Genomic DNA, 20,407 nt, shown 5'->3' on the forward strand with positions numbered 1-20,407 from the left:
CATATATTAAATAACCTAAGGCTATAAGCACTGCAAACATACGGCAAACAATTACCTTTTGAAGTAATGAGACATAAAATATGAATTAAGGTACAAAGCAGTATTCAGTTTAAGTTTTTTAAAGCCAATACTGATAATCTCAGATCATGTTTAATTCAAAATAATTAATCATGAACTGACTTAGCATTTCAATCACTGACTCTATGAAGCTACATCTGGCTTAAACTTTAAACACACAGAATTAAGGATAATAAGCATGTATCTCTTTTAATAGATACTAGCAGAAAACAATATTTTTTTATTACAACTTAAAATCAACTGGAAGAAGGATCTTCAAAGTCATCCACATTAGACCATGTCTATAGTTTTCAAATTCCATGCACCAGCTGTGGTTGGAAAGGTCTCTTTTAAAATTATGAAAATATTCAGCAAACTAGGAGACACACTATACATTTTGATTTAATTAAGAAAGCTTTAAATATTAAGTATTTATTAATAATAATAATAAAGTTTAACTTGGAAACTAAAAGCAATGTTGTTCTGACTGAAACCAGATAAGCATGTATTTTCTGATACTGAATACCATTACTTCTCATTTCATCTAAAATTGCATGGCATAAATCATAGGATAGACTTCTAGCATTTCTAAGTCCAGGCCACTGCCCCCATTCCATAAGTCATCCTTCCGTAGACAAGTTATTTCTCTTAGTTTTTTCAGAAATTAAGGGTGCTTTTTTAAAATATAAGAATCTTAAGGTTGCCACTTTGCAAACATCAGTAAAAAAAAACTTTTTTTTAGAAAATTGCTTATTCACATGTATCAACACAAATTCCAGTATTTATTTTTTTCACCAAGCAACCTGAAACTAAAATGATTTTTCCCCCAAAATGGCTTGTTTCTGGGGGAAACAATTGATAGCTGAAAAAAAAAATACCTGCATGTTTAATCTATCCTACTTCTATTTTCGAAAAATATTTAATAGAGTACTTGATGGTTATCTGGAATTTTACTCTGTTTATACCATATAGACCACCATAATAAAAAGAACAGCAAGTCTCTGAAACATGCCAATGTTTTATTCTATCTGACAAAGGTTCCAGTTTTGACATCTTCCTCTATAACTCAGACATAAAACACTACAAGATACACATAAATTTGAAGAGAAGGCAACTTTAGCTTTACACAGCATTCTCAAGAACTAACTAAGGTTACAAACCTTACGTAGGAGTGAGGGTTAGTTGACAAAATTAGAAGCTTTAAAATTCATACTTCTGACTTCTGCACAGCATTACAGTATTAAATCAAATTCATGGCTGCCAACCATTAAAACAATTTAGAAGTCATTAATATTCCTGGAGTTTAAATTGGATTAGAGTCTTTTGTAACATCAAAGGTTAATACGGAGCAAGTGTATACAGTCCACAGGATCTCAAAAAGTCAGACCCAGCTGAAGCGACTAGGCACACACATATAAAACACAGGACACAAGGAATAGTTGCAGCTATTAAAACCAACCACAATTCACAATTAAAAAGTATATTAACATCATATTACCTTATTACTCTAAAAAGTAACAATGAAGCTTGAGTGACATGGGATTTAAAACTATTTTCAATAAGTTTGTCAAATGTAATTCCAAAACTCTTGAGACACACAATTTTCAAAGTTTAGAATAATACTAGCAAGGTATGGTGTAACTGATAGTGTAATACAGACTGCAGTCCACAGGATTTGAGATATTTTGCTAAAATTATTTTAATTTGGAACACAGTCACACCCATTTGTTTACCAATAGTCTATGGTCAATTCTGTACTAAACAGCAAAACTGAGTAGCTGCTAGAGAGATTATACAACCTACAAGTCTAAAATTTGTAGTATATGACTCCCTAAGAAAAAATCTGCTAATCCCTGTTAACACACTGATGGTAGGGGTTTACCATAACCATAACAGTTCTGCATATGAATTTGGTAACAAAAAGTTAACACCTTTTAACTAATTAAATTTCCATAAATCTATGCTAATGAAATGCAGGAATTTATATTAGGAATTTCACTTATAGTTACATACAATAGAAAATATTTGAAATAATCTAAATTTCCAAAAAGGAGGGCTGATTAAGCAAACTGATGTACTCAAATGACAAACTAGTACATGATCATTAAAATGATGGTTTCAAAGACTATGCAATAAAGAAGAAATTCTTAGGACATAAAGGAAAATTTTAAATACAATATAAAACAAAGTAGGGCTTCCCTGGTGGCTCAGCTGGTAAAGAAACTGCCTGCAGTGTGGGAGACCTGGGTTCAATCCCTGACTTGCGAAGATCCCCTGGAGGAGGGTAAGGCTACCCAGTCCAGTACTCTGGCCTGGAGAATTCCATGGACTATCCATGGGGTTGCAAAGAGTTGGACAGGAATGAGTGACTTTCACTCTGTAAGCCATTCAAATTCAAATTCAATACAAGGTAAATAAATAGCAGGGGGAACTCTAGCAGGACATATGTAAAAGAAATTTCAACGGCTGGTGACTGATTGATGAGTTAATTTTTTTTTCTGCTTCCTGGATTTTCTAACTTTCCAAATTTTATTTACTAGAGATATAATTACTTTCATCATAAAACCTAAAACAATGTATGTAAACATATAAAGACTTCATGTGTTTAGATGATAAATCAGACTCTGCTATTCCTCTGCTTAAACACTGTCTTCCCAATTCCCTTTGCATTAAATGTAAACTTCTAATCATAGCCTATGAAGCCACGCCAGATGACTCACATCTCTCTGAAATCTCATCTCTGACACTCTCCCCTGGTGACTATACTCCAACTACCCTTGAACACGCCAAATTCTTTGCTACTCGTTCAGTCACCTCTCATATCCTTCACAGAGGCCTGTCTCTAAGCACTCTAGCAAATTAAGTTTTCATCAAATACCTCTGTTTAATATTTGTGATCATATAATTTTATCCTTACTCACTGTCAACCTCCTCAGATACAATATAAGCTCATCAGATCAGTGACTATCTCCACCATTCACATATGACCAATGTCAAGCAAAAGTTTCACACTTAAAAAATACTGCATTTAATGGATGAATATGTAAATAAAATTTTATATTTACTTTTAATCTTTCGAATACTTTATTACTAAGTATAGCTTCATTTCTGGAGGAGGAAATGGTGACCCACCCCAGTATTCTAACCTGAAAGATCCCATGGACAGAGGGCCCTGGAGGGGCTAGTCCACTGGATCACGAAAGTTAGACATAACTGAGTGACTGATCATGCATTCACAACTTCATTTCATCCAGAAGTAATTATTTTAAAATGTGCTTCAAATCAAAGAATACTCCAAATATTACTTAGTATAAGACACACTTTCATTACTGATAATAGTTCTCCAGCCTGTTTTCCAATATTCCAATGTGATACACTTTCATGTATGTTGTATTAAGCCTTTAACCTAATTATATAAATAATATAGACTATGTGGAGATTTGTGACAGTCCACAAAACCAGGAAGAAAATATTTTTAATCAATATTAACATCTGGTTATAGATAAGACTCCTAATATTTGAAGATTTAACTCCCAGCTTTTCAACATCTATGTCTACACTGCAGCCACATGAAGCTGGTATCCGGAAACAAATATATTCCTTAAAGATATAACAGACATCACATTCTATAATACATTTTTATGTTTTATGATGCTTAAAAAAATACATGCTTTATGGTGCACATTTTCCTTTTTATTATTGTCTTTTACTCTTTAGCATTCCTTTCCCTTGTCTCAGATACCTCTAATTCTCCACTTCACCCTAAATCATTCTAGCAGTTGCAGTGGTAAACAGCTCTACACAGCTTCCTAACCAACTCCACACAGGAAAAACTGACAGAGCCCGTGTCCATCTAATATGTCTCTTGCCTCTGAATTTAGAGCTCGCAGTGTACTCCTGTAATATGGAGCGGTACATCTCTTCACCTGGTGCCCATATATATACATAGAAACTAGATGAGCAGCAAAGTCAGTGTCCTGAGGAGTAGAACCTTGAACAATAGAGTATGTAAGCAAGTGGGATAAAAAGTCTCCGAAGAAGAACTGTTCTAGGAACTTGTGACTAATTAAATTATACACCCATATAGGTCTCCCTCTGCTGACTCATAATGTTAATCCTTCCACCATAATCCATAATAATAGTACTACATAAGCCTTTCTCTTAGACTTTCCTTTCTGAGAAACCCCTACAAATCTTTTGTCTCTTCTAGTGAAGCACTCAAGTTCCCTTTGGGGAATTATCTCAGTCCCTCCCCTGAAATCACATACAGTTTAGTGGGACTATATGATAGAATTGTGCTGAGTCACTGAGAAAATACAATTATTGATTAAATGGATTAAAATAAAAAAGAGGTTTGAAGAGAAAAGTGAATTTTATTCCTGGCACTAAATGTGTAAGCATGGAAACGAGGAGTTATATTAAATTAACAACCGTAAGGTAAAATAAAAATAGACACGAATTTAAATATGATAAAACATAATAAACAATGAAAGTAATGCACACATATAAATAGTATAGTCATTACATATTAAAATGTATTCTATATAAATATTATATATATATACATATATATATAAATAAACACAGCTAAAACCATAGTAGTCAGAAGAAAAAAAATAACCTCAAGTTTAGGTTCATCAAGAAATGAGATGTTTATGGAGAAATGAAAAAAGAAAATTAAAGAATGGTTAGAAAGATGGAATCATAATACAAAAAAAAAAAAACCAAGTTATTATACATCTCTCTTTTTCTTCAGTATTTCCAAGGGAATGGTCCAAAGCACCAAAACGCTAATTAAATCAAGCTTAATTTTTGTGTGTGTATAAAACAACAGTTTTCTTACTGAAGCTTGCCGGTTCTCTTTCTTCTCAATTGGTTTCACTGTTCTCAGGTAAATTGTTATAAATAATGGCAAGTGACTACAATTAGGTTCAAGATTATAACCTACTCACTTGGAAACATGATGGTAGTTTCTCTACACAATAATGTCAACAGAAATCTTAGAAATGAATCTCCCTGCGTTGGCTTGGCTCATATGATCATCCCTGAACCAATCACTTCAAAAAAGTAACAGAACTGGATTTTGAGGCAGAGGTCACACGTTCAACTGTGGAACTACCCTGTGAGATCAATCCCCCTTGAGCTAGATACCTTGCAAATATCAGACAAGGAGGAAATGAATGCTGAAAAGGCAAAAATAAAGGAAATGTCACACTTCACACCTAGAAGTGATCATCATATTGTAGTTTTTTTTTAAAAATGTGGTAGCTTTAATATAATTCCAAGCTTCAGTGCTACAAGAATAGTACAAGGAACTTCTAAATATCTTTCAAGCAAATCCTCCAATTTTCTAAATTTGGACTCACATATACCAACACACATCTGCATATGTGTGTCTAAGTATACGTATAAAACCCTTTATGATCAATTTTAGTTTATACTGGATACATGGTGCCCATATACCTCTAATTATGGCAGTGTGTATTTATTAAGGACAAGGACATGTTCTTACATAAATGTTGCATTTTTGAATAAATATTGTGAAAATTTTTAAATCTTTCCTAGTACTGAAAGCTCCTTAATTTAACAACAGCAAAAAAAGAGGTCTGTGTCACAAAGTCTCTTAATATTCCTGGAAAGAAATGATATTTCCATTACAAATAAAGAGAAAATGCAACATCACTAAAACAAAGTAAGTATTCCTCAGTCCATTTCTTTTAAAACATATGATTTTCATTACTGAGAATTTTTCAGTTCTTGCCAGTAGTCATAGAAAAGATTCAAATTTCATTTAGAAAGTTCTCCACTCCCAGGTGAATAATAATCAATGTCTACAACCCCTGACAAAGTAAACCAATTGATTATACACTGCACCCCTACAAAAGCCTGCCAAGTTCAGCCAGTAGATTGCCAAAGCACAAATGTTTGACATCCGAGATAGTGAGGGTACATGGAAAGATGACATGAATTCTTCACAGGAATCTCAGCAGAGTTAATATGAATTTGGCATACTCTTGAGTCTTATTTTCTCCATTTTAAAGATGAAAGGATTTCACATCAGTCTAAGTTATGGGACCAGATTTATCCTCTTGTGTGAAACAATCAATATATTGCTGGGGAAATATATGAAGTGAAGGTATGCAAGACACAGGAAATCAGGCAATAGAGGACTGTGGACCCTACCACACAAAAAACAAGGGGAACACTGCAAATTATCCCAGCTTACTGCCTTGAGAGAACGTTCAGGATCTAGTGCAGAGAGCAACCAAGCAAAGCTTGGCACTCTCTCTAAGAAGAAACAGAGCTGAGAATACACAGAGATCAGAGTGCCTAGAGTTCTCAGGAAAGCGTACCAAAGAAGACAGAGAGAGCTGCATGGAAAGACAACTCCACAGAGCTTCAAAGGATCTTCTCAAGAATTCAACAGAAAGAAGAAAGAGGAATGGATATGCAAATGCCCCATAATCACATTAAAAGCTGTTCAACATCATAAACCCACTAGGAAGACAATGCTTAAAAAAAAAAAATTGAAAATAACAAATGTTGACAAGGATGTGGAAAAATAGGAATCATTTAGTACATTGCTGGTGGAAATAAAAATGGTTCAGCTAATGTGACAACAGTCTGGAGGTTCCTCAATAATATACACATAGACTTATCATATGATCCAGCAGTTCTACTCCTAGATATATTCAAAAAATAAGCAAAACCAAATATTCAAACCAATATATGTAGTCATATATTCTAAATATATATACATATGTTCATAGCAGCACATATTCATAATTGCCAAAATGTGGAAACAATTCAGAAGTCTATAAAGGATGGATAAACAAATAATAATGTATACACACAATGGAACATTATTTGACCACAAAAAAAGGAAGAAAGTACTGACATGCTGTAATCTGGAGAAAGGAACGGCAACCTACTCCAGTATTCTTGTCTGGAAAATTCTACGGTGAGAGGAGTCTGGTGGGCTGCAGTTCATGGGGTTGCAAAGAGCCGGACAAAACTGAGCACACACATGTACATATGCTGTAATGTGGATGGATCTTGAAAATATGCTAAGTGTAAGAAGCCAGGTGAAACAGGTCACATAATTCAAGTGGGAAATGAAGAGGAACCAGACAATAAGAACAAGAAACAGAGAAAAAAGAGAAACCAAGAGAAGCAGCACATGGAATAAAGTATTTCAAGGAATAGTGATCAACTTTTAAATTATTGCTGCCAAGTTAAAAAAACTAAGGACTGTGAACTGCCAGCTGAATGACAATATTTAGGTTACCAGTAATTTGGACAAGCTCAGTTTCAACAGAGTAGGGGGACCAAAAGACTGAATGAAATGAATTCAGAAACAGGAAGACAAGAAATGGAGATGATAGGTGTTAGACAATTCTTTTGAGAAAATTTATTGCAGAGGGCAAATAAATACAGTGATAGCTGTTGAGGAGAAAGGGGGATCCAAGGAAAGTTTTGTTTGTTTGTTTTTTTCCTAAGACAAGAGATAGCATGTTTACAGCCTGGGAAGAATGATCCAGCAGAGAGGGAAAAAGTGAATGATGCAAGTGAATGAGTACAGATTTACTGGAGTGATATTCTTGAATAGGGAGAAGAAATGGTATCTAGTGACTCACCGTTAGATAGCAGCATGGTTATTTCATCTATAGTAACTTGAAAGCACAGTACTATAAAGATACTGCAAGGTAAGTTAAAATGGTTGTGCACCTGAGTGTGTGTATGAGAGCTTCTTCTCATAGCTTCACTTTTTTTTTTTTTAGAGAAGCAGGAAGCATCATCCATGAAAGGGATTTCAAGGAGCTGAGTGTCACAGATGGAGAAAGGTTTGAGGACAGGATAAAATGAGAAACAGTGGTTTAAGGACAGTGCTTCTCAAATTTGAACGTGCTTAAGAATCACCTGGGGAACCGTATTAACATGCAGATTATGATTCTATGGATCTAGTGTGTAGCCTGAGATGGTGCAGTTCTAACAAGCCCCCATATGATGCTAATATAAGCAAGAATAGGAGAGCACAGGATAAACAGACTAGTGGGGGGAAAAGGAATGATTACAAAGAAGTAGTAAGATCCTGCTTTTAGGATGCTGCTGCTGTTTAGTCAGAGTCATGGGCAACTCTTTGCGACCCCATGGACTGCAGCCCTCCAGGCTCCTCTATCCATGGGATTTCCCAGGCAAGAGTACTAGAGCAGGTAGCTATTTCCTTCTCCAGGAGATCTTCCCCACCCAAGGACTGAACCTGGGTCTCCTGCCGGGCAGGCAGACTCTTTACCACTGAGACTCCTGGGAAGCCCGCTTTTAGGATAGTATAGTGGTCACAAAATTACAGTAAGATAGTCAACATAACTATGTATTTTTCTGATTTCAACGAAAATTTGGAATTACCTGGAACAAACAAACAAAAAAATCTCACTTTAAATGGCTATTGTTTTCATTATATATTGTCAGGGAATGTTTGACGGGAGGATTCCAACGTGCTGCCTCTCATGAGTCCTTTGTCCTTCTTCAAGCGGAACAGCACACTGCTCCCAGGGACTGAGGTCATTGTGTGAGGCAGGCTTGGGTCTCCTTTAGTAAACATTCACTTTAGGACAAAACTGCTTAGTCTTGTTCCCCTTTCTTGAGATATGGATTGTCTCCTGACCTTGTGACTAACATTACCTCTTGTTCCCTTGGTAACAGTTGCTGTACGTTCGGTTTTCTGATCTCTATCATCCCCGAAAGAAGTTTCTTGTACCACAGCCTATATATACTCATAGAAAAATCATTAAAGCACCTTTGCTCCATCAGAGCTTAGGTCCCCGGGTCTTTTTTTCTCTCTCTCTCTTTTACTTTCTTATCGTCGACTCCGTACCATCAGGTTCCGGTCCATTAAAGGACCCCAACAATATATAAATGTAAAAGGGGTAAGTTGTGGTTCTTAACTTTCAGGTGGCAAAATAAAAATAATAGCACTTTTCATGTACCAGGCATTACTCTAAAAACTTTTAAGGCTTTACCTCATTAATTTTAACAACAACCCAAGCAAATAATAAGTGATACAATAAACTCATTTTATACATGTTAAAATTGAGTCCTAGAAAAATAACATGTTGAAGAACATAGAAGCAATTAAGCTCAGAAGATAGGATTTAAAACCAGGTCTGTCTGACTATACAGCGACACAATTATAACCTCGGATCTATAATACTTCTCAAAGAAGTCATCTCTTCCAAGTATCCACTAATGGGTCTTTTATAAAATATATAATTCAATTAAATACCCTATTCTCCCCATAAAACTTAAATTTTAAGTCTTATTATTTCTTCCACGTACACTTAAATTTTACTGGAACCTCCTCTAGCTTCTGTCTTTTTTAACTGTATGTTTGTTCACATTATTTTCCATTTTCTAGTGCTATGCAATAGGCTGTGACTAGATTTTTACTAATTATAGTAAATATTTTTAAACAGTAGTGAAAAGACATCCTATTTTGGAGTCAAAGTATAAGTCTGTATCTATTTTGAGCTAAAAGCCTTATATATAAACCGTCTGTTAAACTATAATTTATGTTTCTTTAAAGCTACTCAACTAAACTGTGATTGGTAAATAGGGTAATGAGATCAGCATACATAACCAAAAGGTTATATTTACTCATACACAACTTTTCTCAGCACATTTCAAGGTTATCAGCTTTCTCACCATGAATGACAAAGCTTTAGCAACATATGATGTGAAAAGGCTGATAATCCCATGGAAGAGCTTTTCTCCCACACAGACACTGACTGATTCAGAGTCTTCCTGATCACTAGATCTTCCATATGTTAAGCTATCTGAATATGGGACTACAGATAAAGATGCTAAGATATTTATCCTAAGCATAAAAAAATATAAAAGTCTATATACTGATTCAGAGGTTTTCATTTTGAGGAGAATGGTCACTCTTAAAAGCAAATTTTCTCAAAAGTTTACATCTCAAACAAATCGTGAGACCCAAAATTTAAGGCTACTTTGACAATGACACTGATTACAATGACGCCAGAGGAGACTTAACTACGGTATTCTCACCAAAACTTTTAGCTTGTCTTAGTACTCTGGTTATAAAGTTCTATATACATGTACATACACATATGCACGTGTATGTAACTGCTGCTACTCCAATTTTCCCTAAAAGCCCTTTTAAATGCATATGCCAAATGGAAGATTTCCTTAGGAATGAGTGTATGGCATTATGACTGAAATGTTTCTGCTGTAGAATGCCTTTACAATCATACACATATACACGCACACGCAAATGTAAATGTGTGATACTGTTTGCAGGATCCTCTCATAAATTTTCAATTTATTTCCCATTTCAATAATCATGATCTATTAACTCTGAATTACTTGTAATCTTATATATACACATATGCATATATGCATATATGCATATGTGTATGACATGTATATATGCAAATGCAGAGAGAGAAAAAAAAGAGTAAGAAAGGGGAAGGTGATAGGGAGAGAAAGACAGCAGACACTTACTATGTATCTATCACTGTTCTAGGCCTGACCATGAGTTAGTATTTCAAGAGGATACGATACAAAAAAAGTCACCTAAAATGATAACTTTATATATCTAATGATTAGATAACAGAGATAGTCTTAACAGACAATAACCATATATAATGGCACTAGAACCATCAAATGGTTCTTAGGAAAGACTCACTCTACATTAAATGACCCTGTTTACTCATCCTACATGATTAACAGGGACTTCCTAATTTACATGTGACCATTCTTCCCTTATTTTACCATTAGACCGAATAACTGTCTTCAATCACCAATTCAAGCAACATTCATCAGGCATTACAATAGGAGCTGAAGTTACAAAGACATATTTAAAACAGAATCACTGCCCTAACCAATGTTTAGTAGAGAAACTAGAGTAAACAAGTAAGAAGAGCAATGCCCAAGACATACAAAGTTTACTGAGAACAAAGAGGTGCAGAAAGCTTTGAAGTCAAAGGTGCAGGACTGAATCAGACATTGACACCAACTATAAGTTCCTGATCTTATCATTTCACTGCATATATTTTCTTAATGCAAAATGAGATTAACACCACATAATGTATAGAGCTGTTCTGAAGACTGTCCTGAAGACTGTTTATAAAATGACTGGTACACAGAAACCAAAAAGTGATAGTTACTGCAATCATTATCATCACCATCATCAATTCCACAGCTTAGGGATGAAATGAGATAAAGAACTAAAAACAGTTCTGTCTTTAAATTTTGCAGACCTAGACATGTCATTTACCAGCAACAAAAGCTTCTTGAATTACCAGGTTAGGGTAACAAATCCTACAAAATGGGCTTCCAAGAAAGAGATGTACAGGAAGAAAAACTAAGCATCTTAGGGGGTGGGGTGGGGTACAGTGCTCTCTGATAGGTATATTCAAGAAATGAAAATCCTGTAGAATCAAAATTACAAATAGTGAGGAGTTCCTTAATCAAACCAGCCTTTGTAGGAGGGCCTGGAGGACACCAATATCTATATATGCCCAAAGGCAGCTTCCCTGGTGGCTCAGACAGTAAAGAATCTGCCTGCAATTCAGGAGACCTGGGTTTGATTCCTGGGTTGGGAAGATTTCCTGGTGTAGGAAATGGCAACCCACTACAGTATTCTTGTCTGGAGAATTCCATGGACAGAGGATCCTGGTGGGCTACAGTCCATGCGGTTGCAAAGAGTCGGACACGACTGAGCGACTAACACTTTCACTTTCAAAAGCAGCCGTATCAATAGCACACCTTCTCATCCAGTTGTATTCAATGTATGTCTTCAGGATAGTTGATAGAGAATTACTCTGTCCCCAACTGATAAAATCTGAGTAGGACAATTCTGCACGTTAGGAAACCAGGGGGCACAAACCTCATTTATCTAATAAGCCGAGGATGCAAAAGACTGACAATCCTGGATATTATTCTCCAAAAATTGTCTTAATTAGGATCAGCATGGGTTAACACTTGCACCAGAAGTACAACTCTGATATCCCTCCTTCATGGGAGATGCTTTTCTGATATTCTGCTATAAAACTGCCTGCAATCCTGCCCCTCCCCACCCTGTGTTTCTATTCTAAGAAGGGGTCAGCAAATACAGTCTGCAAGCCAAATGCAGTGTATCTGCTTTTGTACACATAAACTAAGAAAGACTTTTACATTTTTTTAAAAGTTGAAAAAGTTCAGAAGAATGATATTGTATGAAAATTACATTAAATTCAAATTTTGGTGTCTATAATAGAGTTTGAAAGGAACACAGCCACATTCATTCATTTACATACTGTCTCCAGCTGCTTTTCTGTTACAACAGCAAAGTCAACTAACTGAAACAGAGACCTAGGGTCTGCAAAATCTAAAATGTTTATTACGTGGCCTTTTGTAAAGAGTTTGTCAACCCCTGATGTGAGACAATGCATGAGAGGTATGACTCTGAACCGCAACACTGAGAGGCACTGAATGCCTATCATTTCTTATAACGCAGTGAGCATCCAATGGATTTCAAAGTAAGCCTGTTAGTAAGATCACTCTGAAGTCCATTTCTAATAATAATACCAGGTAATAGCCATCATTTGCCAAGCATTTACTACTATATGCCAGGTATTATCATTTTCGTTATATGAATGAGGAAACCAGATGATCAGTATGAGTGGTGGTAACTTGTTCAAGTTAACTATAAACAGTAAATCAATCCTAGTATTATTGCCTGTAGGCATAAACAACTGCCTGAAATAAGAGTACAGAGAGTGAAAAAAAAAAAAACAAAACAAAACTGGAAGTAATGATCTGCCTCAAAACAAAATAATTTTCCACAATGCTGCGGAAAATGATGAAATAATGAATACTCTATGGAAAACAAAACCAATGTCCCTGAGAGGAAGGGACAATAACCAATGAAACCTTTTGAGAGAACAAACAAAATTGGCTCCCACTGTTTGTTTCCTTCTTTCTGTCAGTGGTACCACAATCCTGTCAATTTTCTAAGTAATATAATAGACTACTTATACCACCTTTAGCTCTTACCACTAGATCATACCCAAGTAGTCATAAATCTAAAAGAAAAAGATTATCGGAAAAGAATATATATCTTTATTCTCAAATAATACCCTTCCTAATTCTTAAAATATTAACATTTTCACATTTTTATTTCTGAACAAAGGAGACTTTAAATAGTAACTTAAAATTTTTTTCTTATTTGAAAAAGTTAAGAAACTTGGCATCAAAAAAAAAAAGAAAGCAATATAAAGTTATAGTAAGAAGTCTTCATTGTCTTAGTTATAATATCTTCAAGTTTACAAAATAATGTTTTGAAAGAATAAAACAGTGGTTTTTCCTTGTAGGCAAGTAATACTAATGTGTGACTTTGACTGCACACTGATTCATAACCAAGTAGCCCAGCTTTTGAATTAGAATGAGCACACTGCTAAGTGGTTAACCCATATATTAAACTAGATACATTCTATTTCACTCTATACTTATTTTTTACTTATATTACAAATACTCACTGTTGAGCAACAGTCAACTTTGGTAATTCACATTTAAAAGCAAGCATACATTTTAAAATTACCCATAGGACTCAGTATATCTAGTATATCTTCATTATGATACCCATGTTCTTATGCTTCTTATCCTTTATATTTATCCATCATCATTAGCACGCCTTTTTTTTTTAAGGAATTACACTGAATGTAACTGATATATTTCACATTACAGCCAAATCAGAAAAACCTATATATATTTTTAATAGAGAAAAACATTAAGGATCCAGTTGTTCAAAATAAAAAAAGTATAAAATAAATCATTGGGAGAAAATATTCTAACTTTTAAGAATATGTTGTTTTAAAAAGTCCGTGTTATTTCATGATTATATAATTTCATTCAAGAAACAGCAAAAATATTTTAATTTGCAAAGAACTATATTTTTAAAGTGAGTTTATATTCTACATGTTACAAAAGTAATCAAGACAAAATTCAACAAATACACCATACTTAAATACTTAATTCTAAAGATATGACTTATTTCATAATAATATTAAATAATTTAGAGAAAAAGTAATATCTACAAGATTAACCTCAAATATTATTACTACATACTATAACAACTATTTTATTACATATGGCCAAGAATTTGAAGCACTTCAATCTATTATTACCACAGCTGGAAAGATCTCAAACTAAAAACTTTATTGGGATGCTAAAGGTTCAATAGCAAGTATCCAAGATGAGGATGTGTATTTGCTTTGGAAAGATAACTGCCAAACTGCCGTCTTCCTCGCTATCCTCTCCTGATGTGCGTGTAACGCCAGGGCACTGATAGGCAATGGCAGAGCACAGCAAGCCCCACAAGGTGGCGCTAACATCCTCTCGTAACTGGCTGCCAGTCTCCAGATGTGGGCTAAGGTGATGCTCTGCAACCCATTACCCAACCACAACATTCTCTGGCCTAAGAGAAAAAGCAAACCATTAACAATTCAGGTGGTTTTTATCATTTGTTGTAGAAAAAAAAAATTGAATTTATAATCCTCTAGACTTAACATCTACAAATTTTTCCCATTTAGTTACAATATATTACATGAAAAAAATGTAACTCTATGAGCAACTACCTTTTCAATTGCTGTTCAGTCACTATGTTGTATCTTACTCTTTTTGACCCCACAAATTGTAGGCTGCCAGGGCCCTTTGTCCATGGGAGTTTCCAGGCAAGGAGACTGACGTCGGTAGCCATTTCCTTCTCCAGGGGATCTTCCTGACCCAGGGATTGAGCCTGGATCTCCTGCACTGGCTTGCAGATTCTGACCGCTGAGCCACAAGGGAAGCCCCAAAGCATGCATTGATTTTACACTGCTATCAGATAAAATTAGTACTTTTTTTATCAATTAGTATAGATAAAGTTTTCTTTATCAGTAAGTTTCTTAGGTGGGACACCAGCACAAGTGACAACAAAACAGTTCAGTATCTTAAAAACCATATTCATAATTGCCAAAATCTGTTTCCCAAATTAACACTTCCCCTCATTTCTGTATACATACTCATCTTAATGTAATGGAACTCTTAGAAAAACAGTTTCCCACAATGTATGTTCTAAAAACACTAAACCAACTGCTAAAGTCTTCCTTCCTTGAATTGCCTTTAGTCAGACAAACACACAGATGGATGGCAAGATGGAAGGGAGGATGAAAGGAAGGGTAGAAGGAGCGACGGAGGGAAGGAAAAGAGACGGAAGGGTGAAAGAAAGGGAGGCAAGCAGCAGGCTGGCTCCAGAAATACAACTGCAATTCCGAATAGAGAAAGAGAGTTTGCTAGAGAGAGTTCACATAAAATAAATAAATATATATATATATATATATATGTATATGTATATATATATATGCTATACTGGGCAGGTATATGAAGCTTTATATATACAAAATAAATAAACAGTGAGAGACTTTATTTTCTTGGGCTCCAAAATCACTGCAAATGGTGATTACTGTCATGAAATTAAAAGACACTTGCTCCTTGGAAGAAAAGCTATGACCAACCTAGACAGCATATTAAAAAGCAGAGATATTACTTTGCCAACAAAGGTCCATCTAGTCAAAGCTATGGTTTTTCCAGTAGTCATGTATGGATGTGAGAGTTGGACTGTGAAGAAAGCTGAGCGGCAAAGAATGAATGCCTTTGAACTGTGGTGTTGGAGAAGATTCTTAAGAGTCCCTTGGACTGCAAGAAGATCCAACCAGTCCATCCTAAAGGAAATCAGTCCTGAATATTCATTGGAAGGACTGATGCTGAAGCTGAAACTCCAATACTTTGGACCCCTGATGCGAAGAACTGACTCACTGGAAAAGACCCTGATGCTGGGGAAGATTGAAGGCGGGAGGAGAAGGGGATGACAGAGAATGAGATGGTGGGATGGCATCACCGCCTCAATGGACATGCGTTTCAGTAAGCTCCAGGAGTTGGTGATGGACAGGGAGGCCTGGTCTGCGCAGTCCACTGGGTAGCAAAGAGTCGAACACAACTGAGTGACTGGACCGAACTGAAGTGAAATAATGCCCACTGTCCAAATGGGTTTTAGAAAAGAAAGCTGTCCAAGATCATAAAAGGACTATCAGACTTCAAAGACTCTTCTTCATTATTCCATAAAATAATCACGCTAATTTCGATGAGGATAGCTAGTGTACACAAAGTAGCAACTATGTGCCAAGCAATGTGTTAAGCATTTTATGCTTCTCAGTTAAGCCACACAACAATCCTAAAAGGTATTATTATTTTCTTCATTACAGATTAGAAAACTACAGCACTGAGAGGTTGAGTGACTTTCCCAAGGTCCTACCACTATTAAATTGTAAAGCTAGGACTGGAATCTAAGCAATATGGCTACAATAAGTCTGCCACTTAACCACTTCACAATATTGCCACTCATAAAATACCAAACTATTTCCTTTGGGAATAAAATAAATGGCTATTTAATGAGGAGTAAAAGAAAAAAAAAACTTTTATTAAGCACATAAAATGAATAAAAAAAAAAAAAAACAATGCTACAATAGACCCTATGGACAGGGTCATCGAAGAGCATGAAACTACAATAGGAACATACAATCCATTAGCTTGAAAAACATAATAACACTTAAAACCCACAAAATAAGATAGTAAAAAAGTAAACTGGTTAATTACCAATGACTAAAGAAAACTAAAATGACTAAAATAACAATATTAGATATCTGAAAGGGTAAACTATGATTAATTACAAACAATAGCTGACATGAAGTTTTTTAAAAACAGTAATCACTTCAGATACAGCAGACTAGGGACAGTCACTAGAGAAAAGGTAGATTTTACCTGATTCTATATAGACAGAGAGGTTTGGACAGGTGAGAAGGAGGAATAAAGGACATACTAAGCATTTTAATATATAAGCAAAAGTGTGGACACAGGAAAGTGAAAACTGTATTCAGGAGTAGTATTTTGCATAGAAAATGTCAACAGAGAAAAGCTGAATGCGCTTCAGTTCAGTTCAGTTCAGTTGCTCAGTCGTGTCAGACTCTTTGCGACCCCATGAATCGCAGTACACCAGGCCTCCCTGTCCATCACCAACTCCCAGAGTTTACTCAAACTCATGCCCATCAAGTTGGTGATGCCATCCAGCCGTCTCATCCTCTGTCATCCCCTTCTCCTCCTGCCCCCAATCCCTCCCAGCATCAGGGTCTTTTCCAATGAGTCAACTCTTTGCATGAGGTGGCCAAAGTACTGGAGTTTCAGCTTTAGCATCAGTCCGTCCAATGAACACCCAGGACTGATCTCCTTCAGGATGGACTGGTTGGATCTCCTTGCAGTCCGAGGGACTCTCAAGAGTCTTCTCCAATACCACAGTTCAAAAGCATCAATTTTTCGGCACTTAGCTTTCTTCACAGTCCAACTCTCACATCCATACATGACCACTGGAAAAACCATAGCCTTGACTAGACAGACCTCTGTCGGCAAAGTAATGTCTCTGCTTTTTAATATGCTATCTAGGTTGGTCATAACTTTCCTTCCAAGGAGTAAGCGTCTTTTAATTTCATGGCTGCAGTCACCACCCACAGTGATTTTGGAGCCCCAAAAAATAAAGCCTGACACTGTTTCCACTGTCTCCCCATCTAATTCCCATGAGGTGATAGGACCAGATGCCATGATCTTAGTTTTCTTCACTCTTCCTCAAATAGTCCTCAAAGTCTGGAGATGAATAACATATCCATGTTTCTAGCTAGTTAGAAACATATTCTATAATAAATACATCAGAAAGCATTAAAAAAAAACACTATTACAAATTATATGAAAAACCAATCAAAATAAAAATTGACTGACTGGAACAGAAAGGGAAGAAAGAGAGACAGAAATGAAAGAACTAATGGGGAAAATGTGGAAGAAATTATTTATTAAGTCAACCAATTTGCCATTCATAAAATACTCAAAAAGTGCATTAGAGATTCTCTAAGGTATTTAATTTTAAGTCATAGCTTCATACAAAACATGTAATAAAATTATAAAACTAAAGTTCATATTTTAAAATTACTTTATCATTAAAAGTAGGTAAAGTTATTTGATATCTTTGTGGGAGCGACAGGATAAGGGAGAATTTATTAAAATAATCAATGTAGTACTTCATAAGAAACTCCTAAACATACTATTTCATTTAAACCTCAGACCCCATGAGAAGTAGACCCCTACAGAAGAAGGAACACAGTCACTGAAGTATAGCGACTAATCCTAATTTATATTAAACCTGAAAATGCTAAGATTCAGTTTTCCAGACTTCAATCCGAAAATACAATTATACTGTTGCCATTTGGTTTCTAATTTCATTACAATAAAACTTATAGTGCAAGCAAGTCCAGTTTCTAAAAATTATGAACAGTACCACTTGGACAAAATACACTAGTATTACATGGATAGCGTATCTAGCCCCAAAGCAGTGACTGATACAGCCTTCCATACAATAGTAAGTATTAGGTGTCATCTAAATGCCAACCACCACTGTAGACACGAGAGATACAGCAGTTAGTAGAGAAATAAAAACAGGACAATATCGTATAGTGGTAAGTATAATTCAGAGAACTATAATAAAGTTATAGGGGGAAAATGGGTGACTCCTTAACACTGAGTGGTCATGGAATACCTTTCTATGAAACTGACCTGTAAGCTGACACAGAGGCAGCCAACTGCAAAGCAGGAAGACCACCATTCCAAACAGAAGGCACAGCTAGAACAGCCCTAAAATATAAAGGCAGTATAGCTAAAACATAGTGAAAAAGCAGCAGAGTCACAGATTTAGTGAGAGGTAGGTAGGGGATTTTTAAGTTAGAAAAAGCAGTTGGAATTTTCTATTATCAATATGATAAAAGAGGGTGGAGAATAACATGAAATTATTTATATTAAAGAGGAAAAAAATATCAATTGTGTATAAAGAATACAGTGGAACAAACTTGAAAGCAGACAAACCAAGTAGAATTATAATAGTCTAGGAGCTCTTAACCTTCTCCCCACCCCAAATACCTGAAGAAAATGACACACTCCAACAAACAGCAGCAGTGGGGAAGAAATGCTGATGAAACTGTTTGCTCTCTTTCAGAGGATCTACTCTAGGAGGACTAGAGTAGGCAGTGTAGGTAGGTAGCATTCTCCACTGTTGCTCTCAACTGCCCTTCTCTCATGATTGGACATTTTCTCCTTTCTTTGCTCTGTGCTTTTCCTCCGCCTAGCCTAAAAGTCCACTTTGGATACTACTCCATCGGAAGTGGATTTTTGTCTCAAAAGACCACTGAAATTACCTGAATTCAACATTCTTGGTACTTTAATAAAGTTCTGATTCTGGACAGAGGAAACTAAAAAGACATCTCCACAAACAGATTTCTAATTTGTCTTATATGAGAAAACTCTAAAGATAATGTAGACTATAATAGGCAATTTTCATGTAAAAAATTCAATTTTGACATGCTTTCTGGATGCAGGCAAATTTTTATTCAGTTTCAAAATAAATATTTAAAGATGAAATTCAAATTCCTAGCATATGAGCACACTAAAAACATCTATGAAAATTAAAACCACTCTCTGGAATCTGATGAAATATCCAATTTTAGTCTGTTTCATTTCTTTGAATCCTAAGATATTTCTTTGCTATTGCTTAGAATGCACAGACTTTGAAATATAAATTGAAGAGAAGTAGCAAGCTCACAAAATGATTTTATCCCAAAATTGTAAGTTCTCAATTACTAACAGTAAAAATTAAAACTCATCTTTCAGCTTAACCAAACATTTCCTAACACTAATTCTTAGAAAGCAATCTTTGTTGCTATATCTATTCCTCTAAACAAAAATTCTTTATTGTTATGGCATTTTCATTAGGAAACTAAACTGTGGGCTGAAATGACTTAAATCAGATCTTATTTTTCTCATACAACAACGTTAAAATAACAGGTATTTTCTTAATCATGAAACTGATAATTTTCAAAATCAATATAATCATTTAATCAATTATAAGTGGCATTACCTATATACCATAAAACTTTTTAGAATAAAAAAAAATCACATAAAACCAAACATAATATTATACAATAACATTTCAAAGTGTACATTTCAAAGATCTTTTCTTGTTCTTCATAGTTGTTTTAACTGCCACAAATCATTAAGGAGCCTTTCACAAGGATATGGAGTCCAGGACTTTTTTGGAAATATTTTCAATCACTTTCAAAAGGAACACTTTGGGGGAAACTCGGCTCAAGTAAATGGAATGACAAGAAGCAGATACAGGAATGCCTTTAGTGCTATCTTTTCTTAATAAGTGATAACATTA

The 20,407-nt window shown here is 35.3% G+C and overlaps 1 protein-coding gene across 13 annotated transcripts in view; it reads right to left on the minus strand.

Moving 5' to 3' along the window:
- Window positions 1–20,407, minus strand: part of VPS13B (vacuolar protein sorting 13 homolog B) — a 775,932-nt gene that overhangs the window by 479,364 nt on the left and 276,161 nt on the right. The window contains exon 20 of one of the 13 annotated variants that reach the window (XM_043880244.1): window positions 14,214–14,536. The exons of the other annotated variants lie outside the window; for them this stretch is intronic. Within the exon in view, the coding sequence (XP_043736179.1) occupies window positions 14,277–14,536 (260 nt within the window). The 3' untranslated portion in view covers window positions 14,214–14,276. Of the gene's footprint in view, window positions 1–14,213; window positions 14,537–20,407 lie in introns of those variants that run through there. 13 annotated transcript variants of the gene reach the window in all.

The sequence above is a fragment of the Cervus elaphus genome, chromosome 21, assembly GCF_910594005.1.
Source record: "Cervus elaphus chromosome 21, mCerEla1.1, whole genome shotgun sequence".
NCBI lineage: Eukaryota > Metazoa > Chordata > Mammalia > Artiodactyla > Cervidae > Cervus > Cervus elaphus.